Source organism: Somniosus microcephalus, chromosome 11, assembly GCF_052327205.1.
Source record: "Somniosus microcephalus isolate GS21.2 chromosome 11, FLI_Smic_1.0, whole genome shotgun sequence".
Lineage (NCBI taxonomy): Eukaryota > Metazoa > Chordata > Chondrichthyes > Squaliformes > Somniosidae > Somniosus > Somniosus microcephalus.
Genome location: NC_140997.1, coordinates 209,276,050 through 209,292,325, shown reverse-complemented (window position 1 = coordinate 209,292,325; position 16,276 = coordinate 209,276,050). Strand labels below are relative to the sequence as shown.

General features: G+C 41.5%; 1 protein-coding gene across 14 annotated transcripts in view; it reads left to right on the top strand.

The window, feature by feature from the left end:
- atp2b2 (ATPase plasma membrane Ca2+ transporting 2) overlaps window positions 1-16,276 on the top strand; it is a 784,580-nt gene that overhangs the window by 749,382 nt on the left and 18,922 nt on the right. For all 14 annotated transcript variants that reach the window (XM_086001789.1, XM_086001795.1, XM_086001794.1 and 11 more), the window contains 4 exons: window positions 5,691-5,904; window positions 10,340-10,551; window positions 12,921-13,028; window positions 14,751-14,933. In XM_086001789.1, coding sequence (XP_085857915.1) covers window positions 5,691-5,904; window positions 10,340-10,551; window positions 12,921-13,028; window positions 14,751-14,933 — 717 coding nt within the window. The remainder of the gene's footprint in view (window positions 1-5,690; window positions 5,905-10,339; window positions 10,552-12,920; window positions 13,029-14,750; window positions 14,934-16,276) is intronic.

Below are 16,276 nucleotides of genomic sequence, written 5' to 3'. Positions count from 1 at the left end.
CCATAATTCGGTGAGATTTAAGGTGGTCATGGAAAAAGACAAAGATGGCCCGGAAATAAGGGTTCTAAATTGGGGGAGGGCCGATTTTAATATGATAAGGCAGGATCTGGCCAAAGTGGACTGGGAGCAGCTACTTATAGGAAAATCCACATCAAAACAGTGGGAGACTTTCAGAAGGGAAATAGAGAGAGTACAACGCCAACGTGTTCCTGTAAAGGTCAAGGGTGGGACCAACAAGCAAAGGGAACCTTGGATGACAAGGGATATACACAAATGCATTAGAAATAAAAGGGGGGCTTTTGGCAGTTACAAAAGACTAAAGACGGAAGAAGCCCTAGAGGAGTATAAAAAGTGCAGGGGCATACTTAAAAAAGAAATTAGGAGGGCGAGGAGGGGCCATGAAATAACACTGGCGAGCAAAATAAAGGAAAATCCTAAGATGTTTTATAAGTATATTAAGGGCAAGAGGATAACCAGGGAAAGGGTAGGACCCATTAGGGACCAAAGTGGCAATCTGTGTGTAGAGCCAGATGATGTAGGCGGGGTTTTAAATGAATTTTTTGCATCTGTGTTCACTATGGAGAAAGACGATGCAGACATAGAAATCGGGCAAGGGGACTGTGACATACTTGAACATATTAGCATCGAGAGGGAGGAGGTGCTAGCGGTTTTAGCAGGCCAAAAAGTGGATAAATCCCCAGGCCCGGACGAGATGTATCCCAGGCTGCTGTGGGAGGCAAAGGAGGAGATTGCAGGGGCTCTGACACAAATTTTCAGAACCTCTCTGGCCACAGGGGATGTACCAGAGGACTGGAGAACAGCTAACGTAGTACCATTATTCAAGAAGGGTAGCAGGGATAAACCAGGGAATTACAGGCCAGTGAGCCTAACATCTGTGGTAGGGAAATTATTGGAAAAAATTCTGAGGGACAAAATTAGTCTCCACTTGGAGAGGCAAGGATTAATCGGGGATAGTCAGCATGGCTTTGTCAAGGGTAAATCATGTCTGACAAATCTGATTGAATTTTTCGAGGGGGTGACTAGGGGGGTGGATGAGGGAAATGCTGTGGATGTGGTTTACATGGACTTCAGTAAAGCTTTTGACAAAGTCCCGCATAGGAGACTGGTCAAGAAGGTAAGAGCCCATGGGATCCAGGGTGCCTTGGCGCGTTGGATCCTAAACTGGCTGAGTGGCAGGAGGCAGAGGGTGATGGTCGAAGGTTGCTTTTGTGACTGGAAGCCTGTGTCCAGTGGGGTACCTCAGGGATCGGTGCTGGGTCCCTTGTTGTTTGTGGTCTACATAAATGACTTGGATGAGAATGTAAAAGGTATGATCAGTAAGTTCGCAGATGACACGAAAATTGGTGGGGTGGTAAATTGCGAGGAGGAAAGCCTCAGGCTACAGGACGATATAAACGGGTTGGTCAGATGGGCGGAAAAGTGGCAAATGGAATTTAACCCTGAAAAGTGCGAGGTGATGCATTTTGGACGGACAAATAAGGTAAGGGAATACACAATGAGTGGTAGGACCCTAGGAAGTACAGAGGGTCAGAGGGACCTTGGTGTACATGTACATAGATCCCTGAAGGCAGCGGAACAGGTAGATAGGGTGGTTAAAAAGGCATATGGGATACTTGCCTTCATTAGCCGAGGCATGGAATATAAGAGCAGGGAGGTTATGATGGAGCTGTACAAAACGCTGGTGAGGCCACAGCTGGAGTACTGTGTGCAGTTCTGGTCGCCTCACTATAGGAAGGATGTGATTGCTTTGGAGAGGGTGCAGAGAAGATTCACCAGGATGTTACCTGGGATGGAGCGCCTCAGCTATGAAGACAGGCTGGACAGGCTGGGGTTGTTTTCCTTGGAGCAAAGAAGGCTGAGGGGGGACCTGATTGAGGTGTACAAAATGATGAGGGGCATAGATAGGGTAGATAAAGAGGAACTTTTCCCCTTAGTAGGGGGGTCAATAACAAGGGGGCATAGATTCAGGGTAAGGGGCAGGAGATTTAGAGGGGATTTGAGGAGGAACTTTTTCACCCAGAGGGTGGTTGGAATGTGGAACTCAATGCCTGAAAGGGTGGTAGAGGCAGGAACCCTCACAACATTCAAGAAGCATTTGGATGAGCACTTGAAATGCCATTGCATACAAGGCTATGGACTAAATGCTGGAAAATGGGATTAGACTGGACAGGGATGGATGGGCGGCGCGGACACGATGGGCCGAAGGGCCTCTTTCTGTGCTGTAAAACTCTATGACTCTATGACTCTAAATCAACACCGTTAGCCCTTATATCCTTGCTGCTTGTGGTTCTGGAGGTCAACTTGGACATTCTTCATTTGACTGGACAGTACCTGTTCCTCTAGTCTTGTTGAACATCGATTTGGTCTATGTGGTTTTTGTGACTGTTCGTTCTGATATTTACTCTCTTCCTGCTTTTGGAATTCCCACAACCTTCTAAACTCAAAGGAGTACAACTCAATTTTATGCAACCTGTCCTCATAATTTAACCCTTTAAGCCCCGGTATCCTTCTGATAAATCTGCGCTTTATCCGCTCCAAGGCCAATATATCCTTCATAAGTTGCAGTTCCCAGCACTGACCGCAATACTCCAGGTGGGGTCTGATCAAGGCACTCTATACAACTGAAGCGTTACTTCCTTCCCTTTGTATTCCAAGCCTCTTGAGATAAAGGCCAATATTCCATTAGCCTATTTGATTACTTTTTGTACCTGTCCACTAGCTTTTATTGATTTATGTATTAGAACAGTGTAGGAGGCCAAGGACAGAGAGGCAAGAGTGAGGAGGAGGATTAAAATGACAGGCGACCGGAAGCTCAGGGTCATGCTTGCGAACTGAACGGAGGTGTTCCGCAAAGCGATCACCAATCTGCATTTGGTCTCCCCAATCTAGAGGAGACCGTATCATGAGCAGCGAATACATTATGCTAAATTGAAAGAAGTACAAGTATGCTGTTTCACCTGAATATGACTTCTATCACGTCCCTTCTTGGCCTTCTCTTTTCCAGAATTGACCTTATCAACTTATGTTGCTACTGTGAGCAATTTATATCTCTGTATTTTGAGATCTCTTTGTTCCTGTACCCAGATAGTTTCTTGTCTTGCAAGGAATAAGTGGAATTTTAGTCCAACCAAAATGAACCACCTCACACTTCCCGATGTTGAATTTTATTTGCCATTTATCTGGCCATTCTGCAAGCCTGTTTATGTCTTCCTGTATTTTTGTGCAGTCCTGCATCTTATTAGCTACACCCCCTAATTTGGTATCATTTGCAAATGTTCACACCATACCTCCAATTCCTGACTCCAAATCATTTATGTATATGGTAAACAACAGTGGTCTGAGCAGGGATCCCTGAGGACACAACTTCCCATTTCCTGCCAGTCTGAGAAACTTCCCTTAACTACTACCCTCTATTTTCTGTTTGGTAGCCATTTTTCAATCCATTCTGCTCCCTGACTCCACATGCACTGACCTCTGTCATGAGTCTCTTATGTGGCACCTTATCAAAGGTGCTTCTAGTGATTCATTTCCTTTGGTATAATCAAGGTATGGGAAACATAACAATTCAAGAAGCAGTATACCTAAAATTACTCTCTTTTCGATGGGAGATACTTAGTACCAGACTGCTTTCTTTGGGCGAGAGTCCAGGTTGAGATTATTGTGCAATTACTTGATAGGAGGGAGTTTCAGTTTATCCCAAGCTCAGCAAAACAGTCCTGTTGGATGTTTCTGCCTAGATGGTAGTCATTATAATGGTCTGTCCGAAAGCTTAAGAAAATTGTTTTTGCTTTGGTAGACAAATGATCCAATTTAGAGTGCACTCTACAACCTTGACCGTTGAGACATCCTTTAGAAAATCTTTGAATTTTGATGAAAAGTGCAAATGATGCCCTGTTAAATGTCAGCAGACTGAAATAGAGGGAGAATGAAGCATTGGGAGCCTTCGTCGAGTTGATTATTTTCCTCTGAAGTTAGTTGTTACCTGTCGGATTGCTATATTTTTTCAATTGAAATTCTATCAGCTGGTTGTTGAAGTTAAGTAGTGTTTAATATTGAGCCTGAACCAGGCAGTAAAATTCCCCATATGGATGAAGACTACAGTGTACCAGATAATAGGTTTATTTTTAGAGAGGATTTTCGAGTAGAGATGGTCAATATAACATGCAAATCATTTATAGTCGCTAGCATTAAAGACTACTAATTAGAAGTCAGAATACTTAGAGTGACCTTCCTGGAAAGGCATTCCATCATTTATAGACTGTTACTGAGAATTAAGTTGACAGCACATCTGTTCAGCAGGGTTCCCAATACTGTTACATATTTTATGAAGCCAGGTATTACTTTGCTTAAAGTGTAACAATCTTGCGCAAAACTGAAGACCTAAGCAGAATACCATAGTATAAATTATACTGCATTCGTTTAGAAGATGGGAATCTTGAACTTAATTTTTCATTCCGTGCATGGCCCTCAGAAACACTGCTGAAATTGAATGCTTCCTTATGGGCAGATAGATATCAGGTGAAATTTAATGCAGAGAAATATGAGGTGATATATTTTGGGAGGAAGAATAAGGACAGAAAATATTTACTAAATGGTAAAACTTTAAAAGGAATACAGAAGCAAGAAAGGCTGAGGTGTTCAGATACACATATCTTTAAAAACGGGCGGGCGAGTTGTAAATAAATGTGTATGGGATCATAAGTTTTATAAATAGGGCACTAAGTACAAAAATAAAGGATAAACCTATGTAAATCATTGGTTAGACTGCAGTTAAAATATTGGGGGGACTTTTAACCCTACTCGCTCAGCAGAATTCTTCTCTGAACTACGTTTTCAAAAATTGTTAAACTGTGCAAAATGGTAAGCTTTGATTTAACATTATTTATTGTAATGTGACTATAACCATTATGGGTTTTGCTTGAATCAAATTCCTTAACAAAGACTTTACTTGTAGCGTTGATGTAGTAGCTTTCTTTTCATGGGTTATCATCATTATTTAGAATAATTGCTGTCAGCCTTGGCTCAGAGGTCGCACTCTTGCCTCTGAGTCAGAAAGGTTGTGGGTTCAAACCCCATTCTGGAGACATAAGCATGTCATTTAGGCTGACACTCCCTCAGTGCTGCATTTTTAGAGTAGATGTTAAAATGAGGCCCTGTCTGCCCTCCCCGCTGGATGTAAAAGATCCCATGGTACTATTTGAAGAAGACAGGGTAGTACTCCTAGTGTCCTAGCCAACATTTATCCCTCATCAATATCACTAAAACAGAGCATATAGTCACTTTTCTCGTTTTGCGGGACCTTGCTGTGGAGAAATTGGCTGCCACATTTCCCTACGTTACAACAATGACTGCACTTCAAAAGTACTTGACGAAAGGTACTTGATAAATGCCAGTTCTTCTTTCTTACTGCAATTGCCCAGTTTTTGTCAAGATATTTTAAACCCCCAGAAAATCAAATCTATACAGCTTCCATGCCAATTTCCATGCAGATTTCTTAAATTTAAGTACTGTACTAGGGCCGCAGTACTTGATCCAGTGCCCTTCTATAAATTATTATTTTGTTACAAGGCATTTTACATAAACAACTTTGTACTATTTATACTACTTCAGCCAGTCTTGAGAACAATAAAATGATTTTATAATGCAATTTAATAATTCTTCTTCTCTAGGATTCTCCGCTGAAGGCTGTACAGATGTTGTGGGTGAACCTCATTATGGATACTTTTGCCTCCTTGGCCCTAGCTACAGAGCCACCCACTGAGTCACTGCTGATGAGGAAACCATACGGCAGGAACAAACCCCTCATTTCACGAACCATGATGAAAAATATCCTGGGTCATGGGATTTACCAGCTTACTGTCATCTTCACTCTACTCTTCGCTGGTATGTTCCACAGTATTTTTGCTTCTAACAAGCAAAATGATGGCATTTCTGTTTTAGTTTTTTCAGGAAAACATTTTTGTTCAAACGTACATTTCATGGATGCAGATTGTTGAGGCTCTAGTGAACTGCTGCTTCATTCATACACAAACTCTTTTTTAAAACAAAAAGATGTATTGTGTAAATCTTTTATTAAAAGGAACAAACATTGGACTGCAATGTTCAACGCCTGTGAAATGTTAATCATTGCTGATATGATTTGTGATGTAGAAAGTCTGGAAGATTCAGGATTTTATAACAGCCATTCCTAGTCATGTTTTGCTTGGTTCTGTTATGATTGCCTTGTGTGCCTGCACATACTGCTTGGCTACAACAGTATGAGATGCATTTCAGATGACTGAGATAAATCTTAATAGACAGGGTTACATTTTAAATCATATTAAAGGGGGACATTAACTTCTTGGAAAAATTGTTTGGCAAATTCATTTATTTGTTGAAAGGGAAGAACCATGAATCATGTTTGTCACAATGAGGAAAGATTTCCTCTGTGCACCACGTGTAAACCCATTTAGAACAAATACATATTGGGCCATAATTTGCTGTCAAAATAATGGTGAGGCTAATGTCACTCGGCATTATTTATGTGCAACTTCAGGCAAGGGGTAGATGCGCAGTTAAACTCAAATATCCAAAAGTCGCTGTCTGAGTTGCTTCGCGAGAATGGCATCTCACTGTCTGGCTCACCATTGAACTGCATTGAACAGTGTGAAATTCCTGTACTTGCGCGGTAGATACAAACTAAACTCGACACAGAAAGTTAGGTCTTGTCCGTTTCAGTCTAAGTACCCTTTTAACGACTTGATACGTGTTAATTACTGCCAAACAACTTCTGTGACACTGCAAAATAACTATAACAAGTGTGGAGTGTCATTCCTTCAGGTTTTAATTGTTGGAGATTTTAAAAATAGAAATTTTTAAAAAATTAACTTTTCTGTCTCTTTGTCTCTCTCTCTTCATCCAATCTTTCTTTCCCTCTCTTTATTTCTCTTTCTGTACCTGATTTGGCATTGAATTTACCCACACTAATTTGTACTTCCCTCTCGGTCCTTGTTCTGGTAATTTCACAATCCTTCAATCTGATTGGTTAAGGACAGTTGCTTTCCCTGTTCACTCAGGTCCCAGATGCCCGGTTTCCCTCACTGCTACATTATCAGCTCGCACTTTCAGCAACATGCCACGCAAAAAATTTTAAAACTTAAACATGCAAGGGCAAGTCTAACGAGTGGCAGATGCTGTTAGATGCCCTGCTACGGCATATTATGGCCCATTACGCACTGAGGAAATCATGGAACAGTGCACACTCGCACATGTGTGAATTGCTGACATTAATGCTTCTTCCACTGAGCAAGGGAATTTCCTCACTAATTACTCAAATGCTAAAGAACTTAATAGGCTGGATTTTTGCAACAAGAATAACGGTGAGACTAACAGCGCTCGCCATTGTACCGGGGTAAATCGGACAGCAACTTCTGGAATACGCACATGCGCAGTTAAACATGGAAATCCGGATGTTGCTGTCACAGATACCCTGTTCCTCCACCGGGTGTGCTGTTGCCGTCCTTGCTGATAGACTCACCACTGAAATGAATGCAATGGCGTGAACTTGTGGTACTTGCCCACAAGTTTCCCACTAAAGATGGCTGAAAATGTTAGGGCTGCTCCACTCCGGAGTGAGTTTTTAATGGCATGAAAAGTGATAATTACTGCTGAATAACCTCGCTGGCTCTGACAAATTAATTTTGCAAGAATGGAATCTCATCTCATTCCTTCAGAAGATAATTAGTGTTGGAGATTTTTTTTAATGCTTTTTTTTTTACTTTTTCTTTCTGTCTCTTTTTTTTATCTCCCTTAATCCCCATCTGTATTTCCCAATCTTTATTTTGTTTTCTGTACAAGTCTGCGCTCAAAAGCCCGCAAAAACTTCATGGGCAGCAGTCAGCGGAGTGAACAGCGACTGCTGTTCCTTCACCACTGACCACAAAATCCGGGCCAATGTATTTGTCTTTGTCAGATCGATTCATCCAGTTCTTATCATTCTCTATAAAAGAAAACAAGAGTTCAAGAATTCCTTTTCGGAAAACAAATCAGGGATCAAGATAATGGTTTTCTTTCTTCATAAATGTTATGAATAGAAAAGTTTATGATTAACAAAGAAAATTCTTACAGCAGTTGGTTAATTCAGTGAAATCTTAAAATTGTGTTTCAGACTTGAAAAGATATGATGGGGTGGTTGTTCAGTGGGTACTTGCACTACGTGGTGTGATTCTAAGTCATGTCATCTATAAAGGTCCCAGGTTCAATCCCTGGTCTTTGCTGAACTATCTGATCTGGGCCAGTGTTGGAGCAGCACAGTTATCCTTAGCATCTCTTAGCTACAGAGGAGAAAATATAGTCAATGCTCCTGGCCTGTTGACTATCCAGTAACCCTTGCTGGAAAATACACAGCCATAGACACCAGCTGAGGACAGGACCAGATGCTGTAATAATTTCCATGGTCCAATAGCCTGGCAATACTCACATGCGTAAGGTACTGGTGGGTAGTTAGTGCAAGTGTAACCATACAATAGCATTTTCTTGAGAGGTGAAGAGAAGTAACTGCAAGTATTAAAACAAAGTATGTAGAGGTGGAGACATAAAAGTCAGCTTTTTATTGCACAAACCAGCTTCAGGACATGTACAAATATTTTGCCGCCTTATGCATATATAAACAAAATATATTTCAAGCAAGTTTTTTTATATACACCATTCACTAGGTACGTTTCTTTATCCTGGGGGAATAAAAATGATGCTATTTGTCAGTAATGCAGAAATAAATAAGTGAAAATATTTGCTTCTTATTACTCTTTTATTCTTTGAAAATATAATGCTTGCTTTTTATGATTTGTGACTCTACACAGTGCTGCGTAGAAGGGTAATGGGCCTACTATGCCGACTGTTATTGAAAATCCAATAAGCATCAACCAATTTATTCGTTTTGGAAATTTGATGGCAGGATGAACGAAGAGTTACATTGCCTTGCATTCCAAAAATTCATTAAAAATGAAATTGTTCATTTTTTCTCTGGTATTTCAGCATTTGTCATTTAGCAATGGGCATTGTACTGTAAAATTTATTCCAAATATTTCTGTTATAGAATTTTCTGAAGAAATATGTTTGTGTAGTATCTGAAGTGCATGGAAAAAAGTCATTTACAGTGCATCCAGAATACATAGTTTGACGTCAGGCCTCTTTGGACAGGTTTTGCTCATTTTCAAGATGGCAGAGACTTTGTTCATTCTTGAGATGGGAGAAGTATATAAAAAAAAGATATGTGAACCATCAAACTCCAATTGGTATGTAACAACAACAATGACAGCAACTTGTATTTATATAGCGCCTTTAACATAGTAAAACATCCCAAGATACTTCACAGGAGTATCATAAGACAGAAATTTGACAACAAGCCCCATGAGGAATTAGAGCGGATGACCAAAAGCTTGGTTGAAGGGGTAGGTCTTAAGGAGCATCTTAAAGGAGGAAGGAGAGGCAGAGGGGTTTAGGGAGGGAATTCCAGAGCTTAGGGCCTAGACATCAGAAGGCACGGTCACCAATGGTTGAGCGATTATCATCAGGGATGCTCAAGAGGGCAGAATTAGAGGAGTGCAAATATCTCGGGGGGGTTGTGGGGCTGGAGGAGATTACAGAGATAGGAAGGAGTGAGGCCATGGAGGGATTTGAAAACAAGAATGAGAATTTTAAAACTGAGGCGTTGCTTAATCTAGAGCTAATGTAGGTCAGCGAGCACAGGGGTGATGGGTGAACGGAACTTAGTGCGAGTTAGGACACGGGCAGCAGAGTTTTGGATGACCTCAAGTTTACATAGGGTAGAACGTGAGAGGCCAGCCAGGAGTGCATTGGAATAGTCAAGTCTAGAGGTAAAAAGGTATGGATCAGGGTTTCAGCAGCGGATTAACTGAGGCAAGGACGGAGACTGGCAATGTTAGAGGTGGAAATAGGCGGTCTTGGTTATGGCGCGGATATGTGGTCGGAAGCTCGTTTCAGGGTCAAATATGACACCAAAGTTGCGAATAGTGCGGTTCAGCCTCAGACAAATGTTAGGGAAAGGGATGGAGTCAGTGGCTAGGGAACGGAGTTTGTGGCAGGGAACCGAAAACAATGGCTTCGGTCTTCCCAGTATTTAATTGCATTTAATAACTTGCATTTATATAGCACTTTAAACATTGAAAAATGTCCCAAGGCACTCCACAGAGGCATAATCAGTCAAAATTGAATGCTGAGCCAAAGAAGGAGATATGATCAAAAGCAGTGCATCTTTCAGGTATATTTACTCGAAGCAGTAACTTGTATCATTGCTGTGCTGCTGTCTGCTTGTTTTCAGGGGAGACCATTTTTAATATCGACAGTGGTAGAAATGCACCATTGCATGCGCCACCATCTGAACACTACACCATCATCTTTAACACTTTTGTCTTGATGCAACTCTTCAATGAAATCAACGCTCGCAAGATTCATGGGGAGAAGAATGTGTTTGACGGCATTTTCAGAAATCCCATCTTCTGTAGTATTGTATTCGGCACTTTTGCAATCCAGGTATTGGAGAACAGAAATTTCTGATAAATTAACTGCTTCCCATCAGTGTTTTTTATTAATGTAATACTATTGAAAGGTATAAATAAAGATTAGTCACAAACAGAATCCACTGACAAGTGTTTTAATCCATAGAATGCCTCAGTTTGGAGAGCTGCAGCTTGTAACGGAACATTTCCTTCACCAGGGTGGTGCATTGCTTCTCAATCTTGTCCTGCAGCCTGGATAAAATCCTGCTCTTCAATTATGTCAGTGATTTTATTCCTAACCATTATGCTGAATTCACAATGGTCTTTCTCTGGGTTTCTCTGGGTTAGAAAGTTGTGAGTTAAAGCACCATGCCATGGTTTAGGCTGACATTCCAGCTCAGTATTGAGGGTTTACAGCATTGCCACAGGTTCTGCCCTTCAAACTGCTGCCCTGAGATATTTGGGTGTGATAATAAGAGTTGCATTTATTAGAATCTTATTAATAATCAGGAAGTAGTGTACAAAGCGACATGAAAAAATGCAGTGCTGCAAGTTGAATTTCTCCAACACAGCAGCATGCGGTTCAGAATATGTGCTTGAGTTAACTTTTTAGTAATACCCCTGCTCTAGTTTATTTTAAATCCATAAAACTTCCTTCTGTAATGTGATATTTGTTCTGTAGCACACATTTGTACTTCGTCCAAATTGAACCTCTTTTCTGTTCACTATTTTATGCGCCTCCAGTTTTCTCTATGATTTCCCACCTTTGCTGCTCTGATGTAGGCCATAATTCTCGCCAGGGTCTGGTGGTGGCTCTGTAGGCCCTTTCTGAAGCAGACATTCCCCATGGGTGAACCAAGACAGTTTGAGTGTCAGTGGCCATCACATGTGAACCTGACCCAATCAATTTATCTTCAGTTCCAGCAATGGCTTCTGGATAGTAATTAGGAGCAAGAACCATGAATGATTTCTCCCCCCTCACCCACCCTTCCTTAGTTCAAGGATGCTGACATCAATTGTAGCACACTCAAGGCTGTCCAGATAGAGATAAGCTGACATGCAACAGTCCAGCAATTGAACCAGGAACATTCCTGGTCAATATTGCTCAGTAGCGCACTGTGTTGCTTCAGTTTTTATGATAATCTCATCTTTCAAATTATAGGCTTCATAAGAACATAAGAAATAGGAGCAGGATTAGGCCACTTGGCCCCTCAAGCCTGCTCCGCCATTCAATAAGATCATGGCTGATCTTGGGCTCAAAGCCACTTCGCCTCCCGCTCCCCATAACCCTTCACTCCCTTATCTTGCAAAAATCTGTTTATCTCCACCTTAAATGTATTTAATGACCCAGCCTCCACGGCTCTCTGGGGCAAAGAATTCCACAGATTTACGACCCTCTGAGAGAAGAAATACCTCCTCATCTCAGTTCTAAAAGGGCGACCCTTTATTCTAAAACTGTGCCCCCGAGTTCTAGATTTCCCCACGAGGGGAAATATCCTCTCTGCATCTACCCTGTCGAGCCCCCTCAGTATCTTATATGTTTCAATAAGATCACCTCTCATTCTTCTAAACTCCAATGAGTATAGGCCCAGCCTGCTCAACCTTTCCTCATAAGTCAAACCCCTCATCTCTGGAATTAACCTAGTGAATCGTCTCTGAACTGCCTCCAATGCAAGTATATCCTTCCTTAAATAAGGAGACCAAAACTGTACACAGTACTCAAGGTGTGGTCTCACCAATAGCCTGTACAGTTGTAGCAGGACTTCCCTGCTTTTATACTCCAACCCCCTTGAAATAAAGGCCAACATTCCATTTGCCTTTTTGATTACTTGCTGTACCTGCCTGCTAACTTTTTGTGTTTCATGCACAAGAATCCCCAGGTCCCTCTGAACTGTAGCATTTTGAAATCTCTCTCCATTTGAATAATAATTTGCTTTTTTATTTTTCCTGCCAAAGTGTATAACCTCGCACTTTCCCATATTATACTCCAGCTGCCAAATGTTTGCCCACTCACTGAGCCTGTCTGTATCCCTTTGCAGATTCTTTGAGTCCTCTGCACAACTTGCTTTTCCACCCATCTTTGTATCATCTGCAAACTTGGCTACATTACACTTGGTCCCTTCATCCAAGTTATTAATGTAGATTGTAAATAGTTGAGGCCCCAGCACCGATCCTTGTGGCAGCCCACTAGTTACCGTTTGCTAACCGGAAAATTACCCATTTATCTGACTCTCTGCTTTCTGTTAGTTAGCCAATTCTCTATCCATCCATGCTAATATAATTATGCTTCAACTTGCATATAAGAGTCATTTCAATTTTTTAGGAACAAATAGCAAAAATTGTGATCCTATTTTAAAAAGCAGGCTCTGATTATTTTTGTGTTTTTTTTCCCCACTGCTGTAGATTGTAATTATTCAGTTTGGTGGAAAACCTTTCAGTTGTGTACCTCTGCAAATAGACCAGTGGTTGTGGTGCATCGTTCTAGGAGTGGGAGAGTTGCTATGGGGACAGGTAATGATTTATTCTGAATTCATAAAGAAATATTGAAAATGTGTCCATCTTTTCCACAACTTCATGGTCGTAAATGCCACCTAGGTCAGTGAAAAATGAGGGCTATACGTCTGGTATCTGAATGGTCCCTTCAAAATGTTTTGTTGCACAACTAACACTAGTAAGCCGGCAATATAGCACTAGGGGAGGGGATGCCATTCAGGATGTGGGTAGAGTTCTGTAGAGACCCAAATAAGAGCTATTGTGCATTTTAGTAAGTGTACCACAAAGGCCCGTTTAAAACCAAAACAATCAAACAACTGGGAACCCAGCAATTCCATTTTCCCCTGAATTAAAAAGCTTTAAAAAAATATATTCTTGAATGTGGGAGAAGTGTCAGGGACTCTACTACCTAACTCTCATAACGTGCCACCAAAGCACAGTGTACAAAGTAAAGTCTGTACAGTTACGAAACTTTAAATTGCACATTGTTTCCATATAGCTTTCATATCACTCGCGTATAAATGATTAGTTTACAGTAGGGTGCAGGTCAGGGGCAATAACATTGCAATTTGTACCCATGTTGCAAAAGGTGGAAATTGGGATGCTATAAATGAAGAGTTACACAGGATTACTTGTTATCTTGTGATGCTTAGACCCAAGTGATCTGTACAACAGGGAATAACAAACCATAGTTCTGTATGTTAAACAATAGCTCGTCTCCAATTACTCTACATGATCGCATACGAAGATACTGTATCCTAATGGAAGGAACTAGGTTCAGCTCTTTTATTCCTAGTTTTAGAAAAGGCATGCCTCAGCATTCCAGTAGAATGAGCAGCCATGCAGTGGCTTTCGAAGGAAACGATATTGGCCAAATTTTGTGAGGTACTTTGCCAAACATCAAAGTGAAGTATACTGCACCAGCAGCGTGTTCTCTGGGGTAATAAGACACAGCAGCCAGTAGGCCTCCTGACCCATAGCTCCACGGGGACCTGTTTTTTTTAAGTCACTTATCTTTTCAGATCTTACATGGTTACGGTTGCCAACTCTAGTTGGACATGTGTCTGGAGGTTTCTCACATGACCTCCTGCCTCCATATGCCCCGCCCAGTTAAACGGCCTTTTTTTCCCTGTCTTTAATACTTTAATAATAAATAAACAAAAAAAGCGCACAATTTCTTTTTAATGCCCCTATGATTTTTCTACTGGGTTGCTCACAGCAGTGTCCAGGAGATTAATCTTTAATTCCTGGGAGACTCCAGGGCAATTCTGAAGAGTTGACGACCCTACACATGGTGTTGCTTACTACCCCTTACAGCTCCTTTGCTCCGAGAGGCCAGGTGAGTTGCAAGGTCTAATGCCTACTTCTTACGGGCACCTGTCTAGCTTTTCTGTAGGAAAATGAGACAGGACGTCCCATCACACACCACTCATCTCACATGGCTTTTTTTTCCCCTTAGAGCTTAACTGCTCTGCCTCTTCAGGAGATCCCCAGGAAATCACTAGGCATGGTAAAGTAGGCGGAGACTCAGCATAACAAGTCTTTGCCATTTTTCCTGTATTTCGTACCCAGGAACTGAGTGTTCCCTAATTGTAAAGGAGAGGAAAATCATGCCTTTAGATTATTAGTTGTTCCCTCATAGCACAAATCAACATATTTTCTTCTTTTCACGATTAAACCAATTGGAAACTGCTCAGAAAAGAGAGATTAACAGCCCATGTCCATTTACTAATTTCTCAGGTAATATCCTCCATTCCAACCAATCGATTGAAGTTTCTGAAGGAGGCAGGCCATGGAACTCACAAGGATGACATCCCAGAAGAGGAGCTTAATGAAGATGCTGAAGAAATTGATCATGCAGAGAGAGAACTTCGGCGTGGGCAGATTCTTTGGTTCAGAGGTCTAAACAGGATCCAAACTCAGGTATGTTCAATACCATGCTAGTGCTATGTCTACAAACTTTTGAAAAAACATATCCTACTGTCCTATTCATCCTCATGTTATAATAAATAGATACTGTGTCAGATAGGAGGTTATTTCCTAATTTTTGTAGCACATAGGCACAATGGGCCGAATGGCCTCCTTTTGTGCCATATCATTCTATGTTAAATAGTTGCTTTTTTCATGCAGTTTTTAAAATAAATATATATGTATTTGTAGAAACAGATTTACACAAGACAGATTAATGTTCCCCTCTCTGTTTTTGTTTTAAATGTCTGTGTAGTGTTGTTCCAGCTGGTAGGAAGAATAGGTTGGTTTCTTCACCTTGTGATTTTCCTGTGAGAAGCAGTTACCTGCACCCAGCACCTTCCTCTCATGGATCACATAAGATTATGTGAAAGAAGTAATAAAGATTTTTAAATCACAAAGGAATAAATGAGATGGATTTGGAGAAGTTTGTGTGTTGAACCAAGAGAAATAAATAAGGGAACATTGCTACATTCGAGACCAACTTCCAGATAAATATAACTAAAGGTACAGCGACTCACATTTGTTAACATTTGGAATAGACGACCATCTAGTTCAGTGATTTTTAAGCGTATGGAATAAGCCATGATCTAGTTCAATGATTTATAAACATATAGAGTAGACGACCATCTCGTTCAATGATTTATAAACATATAGAGTAGACGACCATCTCGTTCAGTGATTTATAAACATATAGAGTAGACGACCATCTAGTTCAATGATTTATAAACATATAGAGTAGACGACCATCTCGTTCAATGATTTATAAACATATAGGGCTAGATTTTCAGTTGCTTGCGCCAGCAGTTAGCGCCTTAAGAGAAGTGATTTCCGGGCGCTATGCGTGTAGCGCCCGGGCGCAGCGCAGTTTGCGCCCCGCCCCAAATTAAGTTGCCCGTTAGCGCCGGCGCAAAGTTTAGCGCCCGCCCGGCTGCGCGCGCAGAAAATGACGTCACATCCTCGTGCAACGCCCTTTGGCCGCCCCGATTGCAAACTTCAGTCGGACCGCCCCATTGTGCGGCGGGCGGCCGGAGCGTTTGGAAAAAGGAACGCAACACAACCAGCGCGGGCCCCGGGGGGCGCTAATTAAAGGGAACGTCCTCTCCAGTATAAAGGCCATCCATTATTTCAGAAAACAGTCTTGTGCAACGCATTTCTGGAGACACAACAAGGAGGATAGCTAACTGGTTTCAAGCAGCAAGAGCCAGGTATTTTTGGACTCAGGCAACAGCGCTGCAAGTGGCCATTTGGAAATTAGAGTGTTTGCCAGGATTTGATGGGGGTTGCATGGGGTGCCA